The sequence below is a fragment of the Labrus mixtus genome, chromosome 16, assembly GCF_963584025.1.
Source record: "Labrus mixtus chromosome 16, fLabMix1.1, whole genome shotgun sequence".
Lineage (NCBI taxonomy): Eukaryota > Metazoa > Chordata > Actinopteri > Labriformes > Labridae > Labrus > Labrus mixtus.
The window spans coordinates 6,567,026-6,587,412 of record NC_083627.1 but is presented as its reverse complement, the minus strand read 5'-3'; the positions used below and the strand labels follow the sequence as shown (position 1 = coordinate 6,587,412).

The 20,387-nt window shown below is 42.2% G+C and overlaps 1 protein-coding gene across 1 annotated transcript in view; it reads left to right on the top strand.

Moving 5' to 3' along the window:
• The first annotated feature begins 10,111 nt into the window (after positions 1-10,111).
• Positions 10,112-20,387, top strand: part of erf (Ets2 repressor factor) — a 38,428-nt gene continuing 28,152 nt past the window's right edge. Inside the window, exon 1 of the mRNA XM_061058982.1 lies at positions 10,112-10,284. Within this exon, the coding sequence (XP_060914965.1) occupies positions 10,263-10,284 (22 nt within the window). The 5' untranslated portion in view covers positions 10,112-10,262. The remainder of the gene's footprint in view (positions 10,285-20,387) is intronic.

The window sequence follows — 20,387 nt, the reverse complement described above, 5'->3', positions numbered from 1 at the left end:
GATCAAGCTTAAAGGAGGGGGTCCACCCCAAAAATTTAAATGAGGCTTAATGTCCCCCGTGACCTCCCGTAGCCTCATAACAAGCTGATGGAAGGAGCTCTGCCACCCTCCTTTCTTTCCTCTTTATATTTGTTGTCCTTTTCAACAACCCCTCTTTCTCCTCCCCTCTTAAGCCTCCCCCCCCTCCTTTTCTCTTTCCTCCTCCCCCGTTTCTTCCCTGGCCTTATCCTCCTCTCTTTTCCTCCATTTCTGTCCCCGCTCCCTGCCTCTGCTCGCCGGCGAGGGAGCGTGTTAATCCCATTACACATGTGTGAATACCAGCTGGAGGAGGGCAGGAGAGAGAGAGACAGAAAACAGAGAGGGGGGGCAGAGGGGGAGACGGGAACAGAGAGTGTTTGTGTCCCAGTGAGCTCTGACTGAGCCTGCTTCAAGAAACATCCCTTCATGTAATCAGTAAAGTTTATCAGGATGTAAAGTTCGAAGAGTTTTTTATTCTTTAGCTCGAGTTATGAAAAGGATCCTTTCTCCATGCAGGCTGTTAAAATAGGAGGCTGTGTTCACTGTAAGGTTCTTGTTTTTCCACTTTCAGTCAGAGTAAATATATAAAGAAGATATATATAGATAAAGAACAGTGAGTGATCCCATTTCGCCCCTATAATGCCTCTGTGGGATCACTTTGTCCCTGTGTGACGCCTCTGTGACGTTCAAGAAGGGGGAAACGTCACAGAGATGTAAACATCACACCTTGAAACGGCAGTCTGAACCGGGCTAATATGAAAGCACAAAGACGTACTGACAGCGGCGCTTCATTTACGGCGCTCTCAGTATGAAGTTAGAACTTGAACTTCTTCTCCGGGTCTTCACAATGAACGGAAATCATCTCACTTTAAAATCCGTGGAAAAAATCTCTGGAAAAGCTAGAAGCTCACCCTGAGTTCAAATGATTAAGGTCAAGAGTTCTAAACAATCATGGAGCTTCAACATTTGAAATATGAGGACTCATAAGGGGTTCATTATGTCAACAAAGATATCTCTGAATTTGGATTTAATTGCAGTTTAAATCTTTTAGGACCTAAAGATTTTAAAAAAGGTTTATGTAAGTGTTGATATTGGGAAGCTGATGTACCTTAAAAAAATGTATCTGCTGATTTGTACACGTCTTATTCCCGATATAAGCATATGGGGGAAAGTCTTTTTGGGCCCAATGGCTTCATGTGACGCTGCAATACCAGGTTTGGCCACCATGAAACATTGGCTTTAAGAGTTGGCACACTTCCTGGGGGGGGGGTGGGGTGTTCATGTGAGACCCCTCCACCCCTCTCCTCAGACGTGGGGGGAAACTTCACGCTGTGAGGGACAAGTTTGAAAAACAACTTTCAGCGTCAGGATGTCCTGAAACGTCCAGGCGCTCGTGAGCGATGAAGCTCAAGTGAATTAAAAAGTTCAAATAGTATGGATTCTAAATATGAACAAGTGTTAATCGATGTGATTTAAATAAAAACCTCTCACTGACTTAAGCTTAAGAAAAAGCTTTAAGAAAAAGTAAAAGTGTCACACATTAGAAACACTTGTTTTGGAGTCGGACTAACTCAGGATGTTAAACGTACATTTTGCTTGTTTTATGCGTTGCTTGTTTTGGTTCTGACGCGGTCTCGGGCTCCTCTCTGTGATTCAGAGCCGGTTGCCGGGTTTTTCAGGAGGCGATGAGGCTGTGAGCGAGACAGTGCAGACAGGCCCAATGTGGCTCCTGAAGGGTTCAAGCGCCAAGAAAATAAACAAGCCTTTTGATCACAAAGGGCCCATTCACTCTCTCTCACTCTGCCTCTCACTCTCTTTCTTTCTTTCTCGCTCCCCCCCCCCCTCTCTCCCCCCTCCACTTATCCTTGGTAGTTTCTCCTCAGCTCTCCTCTTCTGACCTCTTTTTTTTTTTTTAAACCTCTCCTCGTGTATCTATTCCCTCCATTTTAGTTTTCTATCTCATCTACACAGCAAAAACTGTCCCCCAGCTTTGACTGAAGGACAAGTGAACACAGAGAAACACACATCATCTGACCAGCCAGGGGGCACACACACACACACACACACACACACACACACACAGACAAGGGCCTCCTTATTCCACAAACATACGGTCATGCTGCAGAGCGGAGGAACGCGACATGGAAAATGTCTTCATCACTCATCTTTAGCTCAAAACACGAACGCTTTCCCCTCCGGCCGCTCACACACACTCTGTGCTGTCACGAAGCCGCCTCGTTTTTTTTTTCTTTTTTTTTCCCTAACCCTGTGAGTGTGAATGTGTGTGTTTTATTATGCATACAGATGGGGCTGGTGTGAAAAGGCCTCTCCCATCCCAGTCGTGTTGTGGAGCGTTAGTGCGGCTCCCTCTGGGTGTGGCTCTGTTACCATTTGCCCCCTCAGGCCGGTTTTCCATTTTCAAAAACACGGCAGATTTCCTCGGATAGAAAACACTTACCAACCAAAACAAAGAGCTGATCGTCACTCTGTGTGGCGCTTTGATAACAGGGAGACGGCTTGAAAACCTCAATTCCCCTTTTTGAGTATTTATTGTAGAAATGCTGCAGTGGATTTGACTTCATCCATGAGTCACATTATAACTTCAAGTCAGATTCCCCTTAGATGGCTCTATATTTAGATACAGTGTTTTTTAAATGATGATGACATCCTGCTGCGTTCATCAGCTCACTTGAACCTGCTGCAGAAAATAATACCAGGGGTCTGTCAGGAGAAACTCTGTGTAAAGTTCTTACCTCAGGAAATCCCCCGATCCCCCTCCCCTCTGACAGGCATCGTCTCCCGCTGCGAGGAGCATATGTGAACGGCTAGGTCGAGAGAATCTCCGGAGCGGTCCTCCTGAAATGATCGCGATATTTTCAGGAGTGCAGATGGTGGTAACAGCACATGTCACTGTTTTTTTTTTTGTAAAGACTGATACACAATCCTGTGCGTCCTTTTTCGTTTCGAGTATCACACATCTTTTTGACTGTTTTGTGGTTGAACTCGAGGTTCACTGTCCGGTGTTCAAACTTATTTGGCACTTGTAAGTGAACAGTGGAACACAAAGCAACCCCATAAGACTGAGTCACAACGAACCCCTCTGTGGGTAAAGTGTGATGTCATTTGGCCCACAGTGAGTAATCCTTTGACTCATCAGGTGTTTAAAATATTCTAATCATGAATCGTTCTGTTCTTGTAAGTCTTCATCATTTACCAATCAGCGGTGATTGATGGCTCCTGTTTACTGATGAGGGTCATTACCGGCCCTCTAATGAACTGCTGGTGACTCTGGTGATCAATTAGTCCCAATCACAGCACCAATTCACACGTATGCAGCCGTCACACCTCCCGCTGAGCCCTTTGTTCACCATGCTTTCACATGTAGACGATAATGTCTGAATCCCCCGACACCGCCATCTACACAACAGACACGCTGCCCTCTGTGTCCCTCTGCTTACATCAAGACACTCTGCTTTCCACTGTGGACGCCGCTCTGCCTCAAGATGTCCACAGAGAATAAACTGGCCTCATGATACTTCTCACATATTTCACCCCATGTGTTAGGAGGAAGTCCTTCTGTGATACTCTAGGCTAGTGTTCCAAATCTTTGTTTTGGTGTTGGATTTGCAGGACTGTTTATTTGTGTGGAAGTTTTGCAGGGGAAATGTCAAAAACAGTATCTGCTACAGACGCCAAATGAAGAACATTTTTTTCTCATTCTGGGTTGGAAAACTGTTTAAAAATCAGTAAAAAAAAAAACATACAAACAAATTAGCGCATTAAACATGCAGAGAGAGGAGAATACCTCTGCCTCTTTTCGTGCGGCTGCTCCGAGCGCTCAAGTTGAAAAACTTTTCAGAAAGGCGCTCTTGACCTCACCGGCGCTCTTTTCCAAATGTATGATATTCCCTGTAGTTTTAGTTTTGCCGCCTATGGATCGTTTCCTGTACCCACATCCTCTTTGCTCCGTGTCTGATCTGGTTAAAAAAATGATCTAAAATATAAAACATGCGTCTGTGTCGGTCATACAGCGGCCGTATGTCAACAGACCGTTGTCGTAGAGACAGGACGAACGTGCAGCGCTTTTCTTCTCAAACGCTTTATAAAAACACTTTTGAGCGCACAACCAGCGCCCGGGACAAAAGCTAGGTGGAGACAGGGCCTAATCCCATCTCGCTTTAAACTAAATCTGAAAATATATATCTTTAGTTACCAATAATTATTTATAAATTGCCAGAACAACATACACATTGAATTGAGGAAATTATGAGGATTTTCATCTGATGAGCTCTCTGAAGACCTTCCACATTTTTTAAAAAGAAGGTTTGGTGAGAGGATGTTTTTTTTGTTTTTTTTTAAATCATATGCATCACACAGTTTGAGGAAGAACGACTCTCTTCAGTCTGTCAACCCCTTAAACACCTCCTCCTTTCTGACGACGTCATGCAGGGCGGAGTGTTCACACGTCACTCGGGGTTAAGTCTCAGCGTGTCCTCAGGTGGAGCAAAAGGTCAGCAGCAGAGCAGAGCGAGGGAAAGTGACAAACAGAACACAGGAAGGCACTCTGATCGGTTCAGAGAACGCGAAAACACCGACGATGACGCTGAGCTGCCCAACAGTGAGAGGAAGCTTCAACAGAAATAAAAAACATGATTCATTATGAACAACACAAGACGCTGAGAAGCTAAATGGAACTCAGCCATTATTCATGCACTTCAAAACACTCGAGCATCTCCTGCTGTGGAGGGGTCAGACTGTCTTTGAATAAACTGATTAATTAATGAGCTTGTTTTTATGTTTTTAGGCAAAGATTCAACCTTTAAAAAAGAACGTTTTCTTGTCTCCTTTGCTGTCAAATTGAACGTCTTTGTGTTCAGACAACTCGAGATGTTACCGTAAACTTTGTGATATTTGTTCAGCATTTTCACACCCTTAATTGCTCATCATAAAACAATGAACGCGACCGTTAGAGGTATCATAAAACACACTTTAAGAGAGACACAAATCCCTTTCCATCCTGTGAACCATATCTTGAAAAAGTGTGGTGTTCATGATCCTGTTGGAATTATACCCTGAACAACGTAGCTATTTTTATCCATTTAAAAGATCGTTTTGTTTTTGACTAAGAACATGCACACTGGACAGACATCACACGTCCAGCAGTGGAGTAATGACGTACGTTCGACACTCATCACAACCTGTTGGAGCCGCGTGCTCATTCTAACAGAAACGGCTCTACTCTGCGTTTTGAACAGCTGCGGCTTTCAACGTGGTCATACATGAAGTTTTCACCTCTTCTAATTCCAAAAGAAGAACATGAAGGAGGTGAAATGTGCCCAGATGACGGCCATGACGGTGCTCAGTGACGTAGTTTGTTCCAGGAGAGAGAGAGAGAGAGAGAGAGAGAGAGAAATGCTGCTGAAGTATCTCAGTGTTCTTGTGGTATAAATTCATTTCATCAGGACGGTTTTCATGGTTCTACTCGCTTTCTTGAATTAGTTGGTCGATAAGATTGATACAGCTATCATGTCTGTTCATTTAATATGAAACAGCTAGTTAGCTTAGCTTGGCTTCAATGGATAGTTGTTGTTTTTTTTTTAAGTTGGAGTTGTATGAGGTGTTAAGAAGTGTATACACCACCGGAGATGTCGGTCAAGTCATTACGCTATATCTCAGAAATACCAAGCAAAATACACTTTAAGATAAATGTCTGGCATATTGAGAAAAAAATCACAGCGCTTTACTTTTCTGCTTGCAAGCACCTTTGTTTAAGCACAACTTCAGCACACGGCATTCACCTTCACTTCTCCCTCACAGACCAATCATAACAAAGAAGGGGCGGGGCTTCTGATATCGGCTTTGTCAACATCACTGACGGAGGAGAAACTATCCTGACTCGTCTTTTTCGAGGCTCGCCGCTGCTAATGCCAGGACTCCTTCCTATTGTTTTCATGTTTTCTTTGTGACATTACCCTTGAGTAAAAGTTCATGTTTGACACACAGAGGCAAGCAGAAGTTACGTTTTGTAACCTAGCAACAGTTATCGCTAGACTAGGACACCAAGTGGTGATTTTCAAATCGTACCTCATTTATGTTTCGGGTGAAATGGTTGTATTTCTGTGCAGTGCATCACCGTCACCAACAAACCAATTACACATTCGACTGAGCTGACATTCAATCCCACAATGCACTTCAACTGTGTCCCCTGGATTATTTTCCATCAGGTATCAATCATTTCCGTCAGCACTCAGGTTTCTTTCTATCGTCATAGTCAGAGCTGCACTGCCTAAGCACCTGCCCATGTCCTACTTTCTTCTTCTTAATAGAAAAAAAAACCTTCAAACATCCATTACATGACGGGCGAGTAGGAGAGCAAAGTGCACATCAAAGCTTTAAAGGAAACTCCTGCACACTGTCGGTACTAGACCGTCATCTGGAAAAACTTTTTTTTGATTCTTCTTATAGTACTCCCTTTGAGGCCCTGACACACCAAGGAGATCGTCGGCCAGTAAGCGACCGCGATTCAAGTGCAGTCGGCGTTCGTCGCCACTAGTTCTTTGCCGTCCGCTTGGTGTGTCAGGGCCTTTACTTTGTCTAAGAACCTTGTTGTTCACGTAGTCGTATTTATGATTGTTGCAGGAAACATAGAATTTGTAGAAAGTACGTACCCTGGTAGATAGATACAACCCAACACTGCAAAAAATTCTTGTTTTTTTCGTCACCCTTTCATTCCTACAATTGCACAAACATCAAAACCGTGTCTGGCAAAGTCTTGTCTGACACGTTGATGTTATAGCCGTATTTTACCCAGTCGAAAATGTTTGAAAAAAAGGTCTTAGGCAGACTGACTCCATCACTCGACCATATTTCAACGTTGACATCCTGCTTAGAGCTCACTGGGATGATATGACCTGTAGTCAGACCTCGAGAAGTGCATCGACAAATTCTACAACTAACTGACCCTTTGAATGTTTCCATCTTCTCCCAGTCTTCAAGCTAAGATACACCCAATTGGTCGCTGCAGGAAGCCTTAAAAGAATTACCCAAGAAAGCTCAAAAGAGTCATATCTCACAACATGTGAACTATGTATTTCATGGAAAAGATAATAACTTGCAGGCCTAATCAGTCGAGGAGGGAAAGTTGCACTTGCGGACATGTTTGTAGGAAGAGAGGGACGCCAGAAGAGACGAGGTGAGATAGGTAGGTGAGGAGGCGAAAAAAAGATAGTGGGAGATGAAGTTACAAATGTGAGGAGGATGAAGGACCCACACAGAGGAGCGGAGTAGGAGTGTGATGTACGGGGACATGTCAGGAGGAGGAGACTGAATCTGGTGGAGGAGAGGTGCCCACAGAGGAGGAGGAGGAGAACGAGTGTGGGACAGCAGAAAGCCGTGGTGGATGATGAGATGTTTTATGTTGTGTTGATGTGCGTGCGGTTGTGACAGTGTGACAATCGTATGTAATACTTCACCCACCCGCTGGCCTTCACTTCCCACACACTGCCACTCAAACGAGGAGAGAAGAGGAGGGACGAAGAGGAGATGGAAGGAGGGAAGGAAAAAGGTGGGATGACTGATTAGATGGAGAAAAGGGAGAAAGGTAGGGGGGGGGGGCTACCTTCAGTCCACACACTTGAGCTTCCACTTCATTTTCCTCCAGCTCAGGCTCTTCAGTTATTACTGCTCCTTTTCTTTCTTTCCTTGCTGCCTCCTCAGAGCTGATGTAAGAGCTGAAGGGCCCTTCATTAAAGAGGAAGAGGAGGAGTGTGGGAGAAAAGAGCTGTGTGTGTGTGTGTGTGTGTGTGTGTGTGTGTGTGTGTGTGTGTGTGTGTGTGTGTGTGTGTGATAGTGCCGCAATAGTGAATGTGAATTTCAGTGCCGTGCACCGTCCAATCCTGTGGGACAAAACACCTGTGGATTGGCCGTCCTTCCCCGGGTAAAACATGGCGGGTGACGGCTCCCTGGCAGCATCGCTGTCGCAGTTTACAGGTAAACACGGCTCCTCTCATCACCCGCGGCGGTGACGGGTCTCCACAGCAACGCCGTGACGCGGCAACCGAAAGCGAGCGGGGCGACAAATCTATGAGGCAGCGGCGGAGCTCCGGGCAGCGGCAGCAGCGACTGGTCCTCATCAAAGATCTTCGTACACGACGACGTGTCACTCAGAATGAAATATAAAAACTTACATCGTTGACGCACAACAAGAAACAGGATTAAACTGATTCTGTGTTACTGCCAATATCATTGTTTGTCATTTGTTTTGAACAACCTGAATTTTAATAGCTTTAACAATAACTCTATTCATTTATTGAAAGATAGACTATTATTCACAATCTTTTTTTTTTTTTTTTTCAGAAAATCAGTCAATACTTTATTTTTGGAGAGAATGATCAATTGTAGTTTTTTTTGTATTATATGAAGGTTAATCTTTTGGTTTGGAGCTTTTAAACCAATAAACAATGCAAAAACAAATGCAGTTATACAGATAATAGTCGTTAAATTATTAATATGATTTAAAAAAATCATTTTTATTTGTGGCCATTGTGCACACATACTGAAATATATACAACGGCCTACAAACAGAAACTGGAACAGGAAATGGTAGGCAGCCAAAAAAGAAAATGTATTGCAAAAAGTGTTTGCTATTTATTCAGTTAACTTTAGGTCATGGTGTCATGGTTCCTTATCCCCGGGCTACAAATAAAACTTTAAAACTGCCAAAGAAAAAACAAAAACGGAGGAAACTGACCTCAGTGTGAAGACGGACGCTAGCTTCATGTCTGCAACAGGAAAACTATATTAAAGAAAAAGTCAAGGTTTTCCACAAATTGCTATGATAGTTATAAAATAAAATGTGTTTTATTTGATGTAAATGGGAAAAGAATTTCAAATGAGTTTGGAGAACTTAAGGAGGTTAATCAGACTGGTTCTCATGCCTCTGGGGGTTTATACTTTATAGCCTAAATGTTTCTAATTAATCCAACATACCATGCACTTTTATAAACTTATGAAAGTGAAATAAAAAATCTTTGCACTATATGGTGTACAATACCTAGTTTCCTCTTATTATTCATTGTGCATTATTGACTGTGCATTATTCAGAATCCTAACTGGTCAATAATCTGTCCATGAACACAATGTGAAATATACTTAAACATACTGTGCAATACTCTTGTAATATTTCTACTGTTACTAGGCTACTGAACTTTATATATAGCTTATTTTCTTAAACACTCTGCACTTTAAACATAGTTTATTCTTCATTAGCACGTGTTTGATACATAGCTGTATTCCTTTAACACTGGGGATTAATAAAGTATTTCTGATTCTGATTAGTTTGTCGGTCAAAACTTCAAAGAAAAATCTCCTCCCAACTCAACTTTGAGTAAAAGCAAGCTCCTGAAAACATAGACGATCTTTGGCAACAAGTGGGCGTTCAGTTCTTCTCCCCCCTCCCTCCCTCCGTGGGTCAGCGTGGGCGGCCCCGTGTGGCAGGAGGAGAGCGAAACACGACACCCCGACAGAGGAAGGGAGGGGGTGTTGAGATAGAGCACGAAGTGAGTGAGTGAGTGGAAAAAGAAAAAGTCCGTGCCGGAGAAAGAGAGGCGCAGAGAAAACACAGAAAGAGTTCGGCTCGGGTTTTTTTTTTCTTTTTGCTTGTTCCTGACACAAGAACCGCTGCTTCTTCTTCTTCTTCTTCTTCTGCTGCTGCTGGTGGAGAGGACGATGATGATGTGGAGGAGGAATCGACCATGCGACATCGTTGCAACAAACGGGATGAAGATTTAGTCGTTTGCATTCCGTTGCTCCAGCACCGACACACGGCAGCACGACTCCTCCAAACTTCGACCTGCGCCATTCAGACCCAGGCGACTGGATTCTCCCCCCCCTCCTCCTCCTCCTCCTCCTCCTCCTCAGAGACTCCGGACAACTTTTCCCTCTGTTTCATCAGAACCCCCTCTTCTTCTCAATCAAATTTAATCATTCTAAAACTTTTTTTTTACAACAAGCCCCCGATGTGTCGAGATAAAAACACGCACGCTTGTGTTGAGTTAGCGGGTGTTTTTTTGTAACTTTTAAGCCTCTTTCTGAAGGAGAACGAACACCGGAGGAAGGAGTGGGGTGTCACTGCTAACTTCGCGAGCTAACTTCGCGAGCTAACTTCGCTAACTAACGGCTGGCTAACTCAAGAGTCTGAAAGTTACGAGTCGACGAAGAAAGTCGCCGAGAAGACGGCAACGAAGATGAAAACCCCGGGAGACTCGGGTGAGTTAACCGCCGCATTTATTTCAGACATTGTATCCGCTGCGGTTTTTCTTCAAGTGAAAACAACAACGGGCAGCAAGCAAGCAAGCAGAGTTGTGGAGGCTAGCTGGTTAGCATGCTAACAAACGGGTCCAGCTCCAGGGGGAAAAGTGTGACAAAATTATGGCGCTAGGCAAAGCGTGGATCCGACCTGAGCCTCATGTTATTGTTTCTCAAAACCCAAATAAAGAGAGTCTAACTCAGGGTGGCCACCGTTTCCCCTGTGTAAAAGTGTAAAAAAAAAAAAACTTATTTCCACCAAGTTTTGCTCCAAATGTTGTGAAATTTACAGTGAGGGCAAGAGGAGGTTCGCATAATTTCCTGGCTCAGTGGTAAAGCAGACAGGGGTCAGGGGTCAAAGAGCGCTGACCCCTGCGATAGCTTTGCACGGCAGATTTAGTGGATGCCTTAGACTCAAATTAAGTGGAACAAATGCGTAAAGCAAACACCAAATGTAACAAACCTCTTAAGTACCTGTGCACCCACAAAGTTTCCCCTTGAGCCCAAAGAACAAAGGCGCAGTTTAAACAGGTATGTTTGTTATGCAAATGTAATTAACTGATGCGTTTACTCAGCGTTTTGGCACACATTTATTTTTAATGATTGGCAAAAGATATGTTCATTGATTTATGACCGTGTTGGTGATGATGCATTTTCATTGTTTCAAGCTGGAGATCACTTTTCCACCCATCATTACACCACTGCCTGCAGCTAAAGATACAAACTGGAACCAGCTGCCATTGCCAATTGATAAGTTTTGGGATTGTAGAGAAGGTTAACCGAGATAACATGACAGATAAAGTTCTGTGTCGGACTCTAAAAATAAACAAGGAAACACAGTGTGTCTTTGTTTACACGATTCAGCATTTTCTTTTCTTCCTGAACGACTCCGAGCAAGAAGAACTGTTTCACCTTTGACACCAGCAGTATAATTAACAGCTTAACCGAATACGCTTCAGGAATTTAAACAGATTTCAGACTTCTGTGGCGCAACTATCTCAAATTCCACTCATTTTTCCAAACACATTTATGGTCTTTGAAATGAGTATGATTTTCCTTCTGTAATTTCTCCTCCATTGTGCGTTCAAGGTGCTCTCAAATTCAGTTTAGTCAGACGTCTCGCATGGTAATCTTGGGCAGACAAAGATCCAGTGCGCATAATGGAAGTTTAAGAGGGGAAAGCCGCACCACAACACAACATTATAATTAGAGATATGAGTTTCAAGTCTCTGCACTGCCTCAGAAGACTTTTTCATATCGCAAAACAATAATGAGAAAACTCAAGTAACCCGACACTGAAACAAACAACTGAGTGTGTCGTCCATCAAACAACTGTTTTTATAGATCAGGACTATTTAGGTCATCATGCATGAATTAAAAAAAACGCTGGATACTGTGACACCATAAGCAATAACGTTTAAGTTCAAAATCACAGGAAACAGTTAATTGCAAATGGACAAAAACAAATGTTAGCCTACATAAGGAAACTCTAAATAAGCACCACTCTGCCCAACGTGTCATTGAGGTCTATTTCAGACGTCTGAACATTGTATTCTCTCCTAATGACTTCCATTATCCACCGGCTCGGATTAGCAAGGTTATGCTACACACTTCCTTTCAGCTTTAAAAGTAGACGTCCTTGTTTTAGCAGCGCAGCAGGGGAAGGCTTAAAAAGCTGCGTAAAGAAGCCCAAACTTTTATTGGTGTGTCTGCTCGGCTTTTTAAAGACAGCCAACTTTGTTTGTAGGTTTCGTTAGTTCATATTTTTCAGCCTTTACAGAGTGAATCGTACTAACTCCGGTGAGTCACTAATCTAAATGAAGCTATGAAGCTTTTACGCTGGTCAGTATGAGGGACAAGTCGAAAGTTGTTTTTTATATATAGAGGTCTACCCATGAGGGCTTAGTAATTAAAAGACCTCCATAGATTATATAGAACAATCTTATTCTTGATAATCATGATAAATAGAGACTTCAGTCAGTCTGTGAATTTAGCTTTAAAGGAAAGTAGAAGTTGGCCCAGACATCCACTCCACACTAGTAAACCTTGTTTCAGCTGCTGGTGAAGAAAGAGGATGTATTTATTTAAAAATGAAGGTCAAAATTAAATTCAACTTTCATCATAGTCCAAAGAAGAGGAAATTGTTTATGAAAATAATTACTTCACTATAATTAAATGGTCATCGGTGGAAGCTCAGCTAGCAGCCCCCTTACTGTACACTCTGCCTATTGAAGAGCGTCCTGAAATTAGTGGGTCACTTGTTGTGGAGAGGAGGAGACCGTAAAGAGACTAACCTCAAAACAAGATGAGCTCAAAAATCAGATCTTATATTCGCAGCAGCTCAGCTCCCAGCCTCTCTCGACACACTGATTTTTAACTAGAACATCCTTTGTCGGCATTTTTTCAAACAGTTTTATTCTTAAAATGTGTTACAGACAATTTAGGCACAGGTTAATTAACTAAAATTACCTTGTTTTTGTAAAGACTTACTACATAACTGGCAGCAATATCAAACATTATCTGATTAGAAAAACACGATCTGATCAATGTATAGAAACTCCCTTTGCCACCCATAAGAGCCGTGCTATTATCATCACATTGAGTAACCCTGATCTGCATCCACATCGCATTATGCATGGAGCAACACTGACCCTTTGTCTGCCCTCTTTGTATTTCCCTCTGTGTTGGAGCCAGTTGACGACTTTATGTATATATGGGTCAACCTCCACTCTCTTCCTATCAGGAAGTCAGCAGTCTGGCCCCACCAGCTCCAATTTTCCACTTGTGTTACTCCTTATATCAACACACAGCCACATGTGAGACGTCACAGCTGTAGACGGCCCAGGCATGCTTTATGTGTGTGTGTGTGTGTGTGTGGAGTGAAAGGAGCCATACATGAGCAATTAGCTGGTGTTAAGTCTGGTGAGGTCTGTGCTGCTGTTTATGGCTGTGAGTGTATTTATGTGTTTGTGAGCGTAAATGTGTGTGTGCGCGCCGTGCAAACCTGTCTGAACGTGGTCCCCCATATGTCTGTCAGTGTGCGGCTCTACCTGACATTGATGTGGTCACAACAAAGTGAGTGTTTGACTTTACTGGAGACCAAATTGCCCTTGAGGAAGACCATTTGGTTGTGGGCAGTTGACTCAGTCTGTCATAACTACAGGAAGAACAACTAGACGTATATTTTATGCAGATTGAAATCGTGCTAATAAGTCCACGCTCATTTTGTTAGAATATATGACCCTGTGATTTTCCTCTGTTGTGTTACGGTCTCTTCATCATACTGAATTATGCTGCTGGCAGTAGCAGCAGAAGAGACGACACAATTACGCAAGTTGAGGCCAAGCTGTTTGTCTCAGGGAACATTTGAGAAGAGGTGATGGTGATGTGGTGTAGCTGTCTCTGTTTTTCTGGGACACGCTGTCTGTCTCTCTGTCATTTAGTGGAGATGCTGCGGTGTCATGTGCTGCTAATGTCTGCTGCTTACGTTACTTAACATCAGAAAAGAGGGGATTAAAGGGCTGAGTCCTGAGTCTGTAAAATGTCAAACAAATATGAAAAATGGGGTGGTCCCAGAGCCAGAAATTACTTCCTTAAAACGCATCTTTTGTTTTTTGGATGGCTCTTTATTTACATTCATAAATGTTGTAAAACTAGCTGCAAATCCGGTTTTTAAAGAAGCTGGAAACAGTACCTTTTTGATAAATCAATGAATGAAACAATTAATCACTCTAAAAGAAATAGTTAGAGCTACTAGGAATGATCACTTCTGCTCCTCCTCTATGGCATCAAACTGAACATTTTGGGCTGTGAACAAAACATTTGAAGTCATCATCTTTAGCTTTGAGAATCACTGGAAGACATTTTTCACCATTTTGGTGACCAAACATGACCAAACATTGACTAGATTTGTCACTAAAAAACCAGAAGAGCAATCAGCAAATGGAAAATTAGATGCAGACATATTGGCAATTTAATTGACCAATTATTTCCCCCCTTCGACTTCACTTTATCGTCCCTGTGGAGACCTTTGTTTCGCAGCTATGTAAAACCATAAAACATAGGCAGCACAGGCTCATTGACTGAAATAAACTACACAAATATAATACATGAAAACCAAAATACATCAAGTGGCACCAGAGCATGGATAGTAAGTAAAACAATCTTTAAAACCACCACAGAAAACAAAGTAAAAACCATTAAAGTTTACCAGAAGTGTAAAGGAAAGTGCTAAGTCTTAGTGTGGTGGTTTTTGTGGCTGTCAGTGTTGTGGTTTTATTCTTTATTTTTGGCAAAGCCCTTTGTGTCTTTCAAGAGGTTTTAGGTTAATTTAGCAGTACCAGTCAGTCGCAGTAAGATAAGGCTGCTAACATGAGTGTCAAAGCTGGATCAGGCCTCTCCCATAGGTACCATAAATCACAACAGAATCCATTTATGAGGGAAATGCCATAACCAAAAGACCCCTAAATGCCAGCGTCTCTCACAGGAAATACCTTTTCCCTGGTTTTCCTCTCATTATGTGGTTACTGTTAGCGATCAGGTCAGTGCAAAGGTTGACCTGATCACATTCCTGATTACTCCTGAGCCAAGTCCGGACACGCAGACTCTGGAAAAAGGTCCGGCGAGTGACGTCAGCATTTCTCTGGTGTGTTGTCGAATGGCGGTTTCAGGTCAGTGCTGCGGTGATCGTCTCTCGATGTTACAGCAGGCCTCTCTTCCTGGAAGTGTGTGTGTACAGTGGCTCCAGTGACCCATACAAAGCCGAGAGAATAGACAACAGGTTTGCACGAGCCGGGACATGCTGGCCAAACAAACATGGGGGCCTCACACACAGGAAAGCCTGACAGTCGCTGTGCACGCTGTGTGTTCATGGCCTGCATTTTTTTATAATTTTAAATCACAGTGCATCCACTTTTGTAAAGAAAAGGGTGTAATTATTTCAGCTTATGCTTCAAAAAGTGGCTTCAATTTGGTGCTTTACATAATTTTGTGATTGTAGGTTTCGCTGATGTCAAGTTCAAACATCTAATTTTGGAATTATTCACACGAGTTACGGCAAGTGTAAGGTGACATGTTTTGTTTGGCATCTTAAAAGGCTCAATTTTTAAGCTGTTTGTGTTTTTTTTCTCTGGATTTTGGATTTTCCACACTCTGGTTAATGATACACAGTAGCCCTATTCAGACTGCTGTGCAGGGCTCGATATTTACATCCCTGTGACTTTTCGGCTTCAGTATGAATATTGCGGAGAAGTTATGGGGGGACAAGATGATCACCCCTCTGTGCCTGCTTCGGAGGTAGAAACAGAGGTGTTAAAGGGGCTAGACAGGATCGGAAGAGCCAGCAGGGGAGAACAGCACTGTGTGTGTGCATGTCTGAGTTTGTGTGTGTACGAGTAGCTCCCGCTGTCTCTCTTCTCGTCGTGCTTCCGCATCTCCGTAACGCAAGGGGAATTCCCAGACTGGGATACCAATAATACGACGTTTCAGAATGCATAGGATGGTGGTGAAGACAACTTCTAAGTGAATAAAGTAGGGACATTTCAGTTGTAAAGTGCCTTGCCTAAGGGCACTATGATGCATGCTGTTGATTAGATCAGATAGTTGCAGTTGGTAATTTCTAGATATGGTGAGTTTTCTGTTTCAAACTACACCTCTACACATCTGCCTGCCTCGTCTATTCATACTGAAATTAGTGATCTCCTACACTTCCCATGATGGCTGTTAACAAAACCCACAGACGGCTTCCACTTGTAAACTTCAGCTGTGGGCGATGCATGCAGGTGGAAAAGCAATAACAGCAGAGGAACTGTTTTCTAGTAAAGACTAAATGTGATGCACCCCATATAACTTTCAGTCTGACTGTACTTCAGAGGTTTCTGTTGGGAAAGTCTCTTTTCCTCTTTCATGATAAATTCTCTTTGCGGTTGCTGAATCTAGCTGAATCATATTTTATTCTGGCACTTCTCGTCTGCGCTCAGTGAGTTTTTTCACAGGAGGGATCCAAATAAGGGCACACATCCAATATTTGTTTCTTGCTTTTTGAAGTGTTTATATATTGGCACAGTTTAGTTTAAAAATGTATAACACCAGTAATAATGCTCGTATACTTAGAGCTGTATGGATAAAAAACAGAGGATTTGATTTGATAGTCTTCTAATAATAAACTTAAATCAGTTCCCCCATTGTGAAAGGAAGCACATATTTGCATATAAAGCCAGCACCACTCCCAAAATCTCTCACCAATCTTTTTTTGTTTTTTTAAACAAAAACCTTTATATTTCAAATAATCGGAATGTGTAGCAATGATTTCTGTAACACAAATATAAAACATCAGAACACAGCAACAGACAGGAGATTGGAGGATGATATTTTCCCATTACAATTACATTAAGTTAAAACACTCAAATGTAAGAGCTTCACTTGGCTCCAGGGTTAACCTACCCATTACATGTTAAATGGTACGTTCTACCCTTGCCCATGCATGTTGCTTCTGTGTTCCCAGCAGAAACTTTCTGTGTAATTGCTTTGAAGTAGCTTCGCTTTGCAACTCGATAAAGGTTTAGACATACATGCCTAACCTAGACAAAGTGCCTGTGACTTTTTGTCTGTTTACCTTCACTTGTTAAGTATGCATATTTAATGTCTTTGTCAGCCTTCTTACTTTCTCTGTATTTGTAAGTGTTTATGATCGAGTGAATCTGTGTTTGCTCTGTGACAGTCGACCCCCAGCGGGGCAGATGAAAGAACAGAGCGGGTCAAGTGGAACCAAAGACTCGCTCCACTGAGCAGATAAGGAAGGCGTCTGCTGCAGGGACAGATATCTCTGAAACACCTGACCGGATGCCGGGTTTCCGGAGTCAGTGTAGCGATCACAATTATTTAAAACTCTTTTCTATGAACCTCTGCTCTTATATTGTTTAAAGAATATTTACAACTTGTGGCCATGCAAAAATTATGTAACCTTCCCCACAAGCACCATCTCTGGTTAGAAGTAGAATCTACAATTATAAACTGAGGTTTCTCCTTCTGTAGCAGTGGAACAGCACATGTAAAGTTTCAGTCATCAAGAGACAAGTCTAAGAAGAAGTTTTAAACAGAAAAAAAAGATAGAAAATGTTCTACCATTAAAGAACAAATTAAGTGCTCTACAAATCCAAGGCTTCCTCTTTCTTTGTGAAATGTCCTGGGCAGAGTTTGTAATGGGTAAAAAGAACAGGAGCTGTGGCATAGTTGGGGGTTTTACTGCAGTTGATAAAGTCAAGCTTGAACCAGGGCTTCAAAATCTCTGAAAAGAAAACTGCATTTAATATGTTTTGTGTTATTTATTTTAACAATAAATTAAAGGACATTTCAGCTGATTCATGCAATAAATAAAAACTTTATTTTTTATTATTTGGGTACCCAACAGGTCTACTCGTACCATGCTTGGTTCAGCCCTCTGCCAGTATTGATCTTTATTAATTAGATGTAATTTGTAAACTTAATTGAATGATTGATCTGTATGGTAAACATTTAAGAGCAACATTTCTCTTAGTTACTCTTAAACTTGAGCAACAAACCAATTTGTCAATACACCAACAAGATGTACAGAATGATCTTTTCGAACATTTCAGTGTCAGTGCTTCAACAACATGTAGCGATGCAGATCTTGAACATCAGATGTGTGTGTCGCCTCAGACTGTTAGGTTATCAGGCTTTTTTATTGAAGCGTGTGTTTGCAAAAGAAAAATGCAGACGGATAGCATGTACCCTTGGAGCTCTTTTGGAGGTCCCTGAATCAAACCAAGGCTGAGAGAGAGACAGAAGGTGTAGAGGTGGGTTTGTCTTTGTCTCGTGTGTTTTGGCTGGACTCAAACGTACTGAAAGAGGTGTGGAGAGTTGGTCTCTGTGTGTTATGGCTATCATTTTTGGTTCATGGAGACTCAGACGAGGGGCGCTGTGGTTGGTTTGGCTTCATTTTTGGGCCAAACCTCCTCCAACATGTGAGTCTTACACTCTGCAGAGAGGATGAGGGGACAGACTAGGTGTGGTCCCGTATTACTATGCTGCTTCTGCCAGATTTGAAGGAGTTACAACCAAGTTGCTGTCAGGGCAAAAATAGCCCAATGCCATATGTTTTTGGGGAGTTTGTTTTAGCTATGACTGAGCCAGCCAGGTTATGTTCCAGCAATTAGCAACCCCTACAGTAGGTGGTAAAATCAATGTTGTAATGTCTTTTACAATGAAAAGGGATCATTGACACACACTTAAATGCAACTTTGGCACTCGTAGGCAATTCACTACAACCAGTGGAAAGTCTTCAGCAAGAAAAATCTCAGTTGATGTAGTAACCAGTCGTAAAATAATAAAAAATTAAATAGCATTTTTTTCCCCCAAGTGGGACCACCTCTGAGCCACTAACGTGAAACTCTGCCAACAGGTTGCAGACGGTGAAAGAGCACTGTCTGTTTTAGAGCTTGTTTAAAGTAGGTTTACCCAGACCAAACTTTTATGCACTTGTTGCCGTTGCACATACATTTTTAGCCCACACTGCTCGATTGAAATTGTGACATGTGCAATTTACAGACGTGCCAAATTAGCAACCCTGGTGATACACATAAACCTCTTTGTGTTTCGTAGGTTTCCGTTTGCATGAAAAGGCAGCAGAAATAAGAGAAAAGAGTATATTTTAATCAAACAGTTTAGCTTTTAAACCTTACTACACCGTCTGTGTGTCAATGTCTCTAAGAAGTGAGGCGTTTGCTTGTGGTCACGTTCCTCCTCTGTGTGTACACTAAGGTTGTCTACATTTACAGACTCTGTCATCAGGGTTAATGGTTAAAAAATGGCTTTAAAGACTTTTAGACTCCTTCTGAAGTGATTGATTTATTTTAAAAATGCGTATGACAAAAAGACTCAAGTATCAAACTGGCTGCAGGCCGCAGCTTGAAATGAAAGATCACTACTTGTAAAGGCGTCCTTGTAGCCATGCCAAAGTTATTGAATTCAATGCCAGGACACATTTCACCGGCCCTGACAGGCATATTTCTGATACTATGAAAGGGACGGTTTACTCCAGCTGATTTTCAGTAATGTTTATTTGCTAAAGAGCAAAATGAATCATTTTTTCCACACCAGCAGTTTTGCTTACTTTATAGCAAGCCAAGAGGCTGTTGCTCCTTGCCTGTAAAGTTGGAAGCTATATGATGAACCTCGCTCTGTCATTTCACATTGTCGTTTGTTCCTATTTTGAATTAAATAATGTGAATAATGCCATGTTTTGTTTTGTCTGAATGAAGTCAGAGTTGTGAGGGTTCGTCGTTGCTAACTTTGCATCCAGTTTTTTGTCTTGTCTCCAGTCTCCAGAGTCATTAAATCAAACCTTTCAAGGTCTTTGCAGGAGACAGTGAGAAAGAAGATGGATTCACAGAGAGATAAAAACCGCAGGGTTCCCAACAGACCTCTTTTTTTTTTATGGTTGTCACAGCTTGTCCTGGGTGTCTGTGGTTATCTGTGTGTGGTGTGTTTATGTCTGATGAGACTGCGTGAGAGCGAGTTTCAGACCTGAAAACTATGAAGTTTTTGTATGCCAAATGCTCATTACCTAAAAACTACATTCACACCCCAAACCACACATACACACATACAAGCAGGATATACTCCCAGTGTCGATCTTTCTCACACACGCCTCTGCCTTCAATCTTTTTTTGCCTCCTTCCCAATGCTTTTTTTTTACACAGCGTTCATTGCAAACTAATCCAATTTGAACTCATAGAAATACATACAAAAAATCTCCTCTGGAAATCTTTGTTCTGTGCTCGTGAATGTCACCTTTACCTCACTGACCAATCAAAATCAAGACGGGGACGGCGCTTCTGATATCAGCTTTGTCATCAACAATGGCGGAGAAGACGCTAGTCTGCTGCTGATGCCAGGACATGACTTCTAACATTGTTTTCTTTATATTTCCTTGAATTAAACCAAATATTGAGCACACTGTGTTATCTTAAACGCAACTAACGGACATTACCGAGGGGAAGCAGAAGTTAACTTTAGGCTCTAGCAATGATCTCTTGTGAGAAACT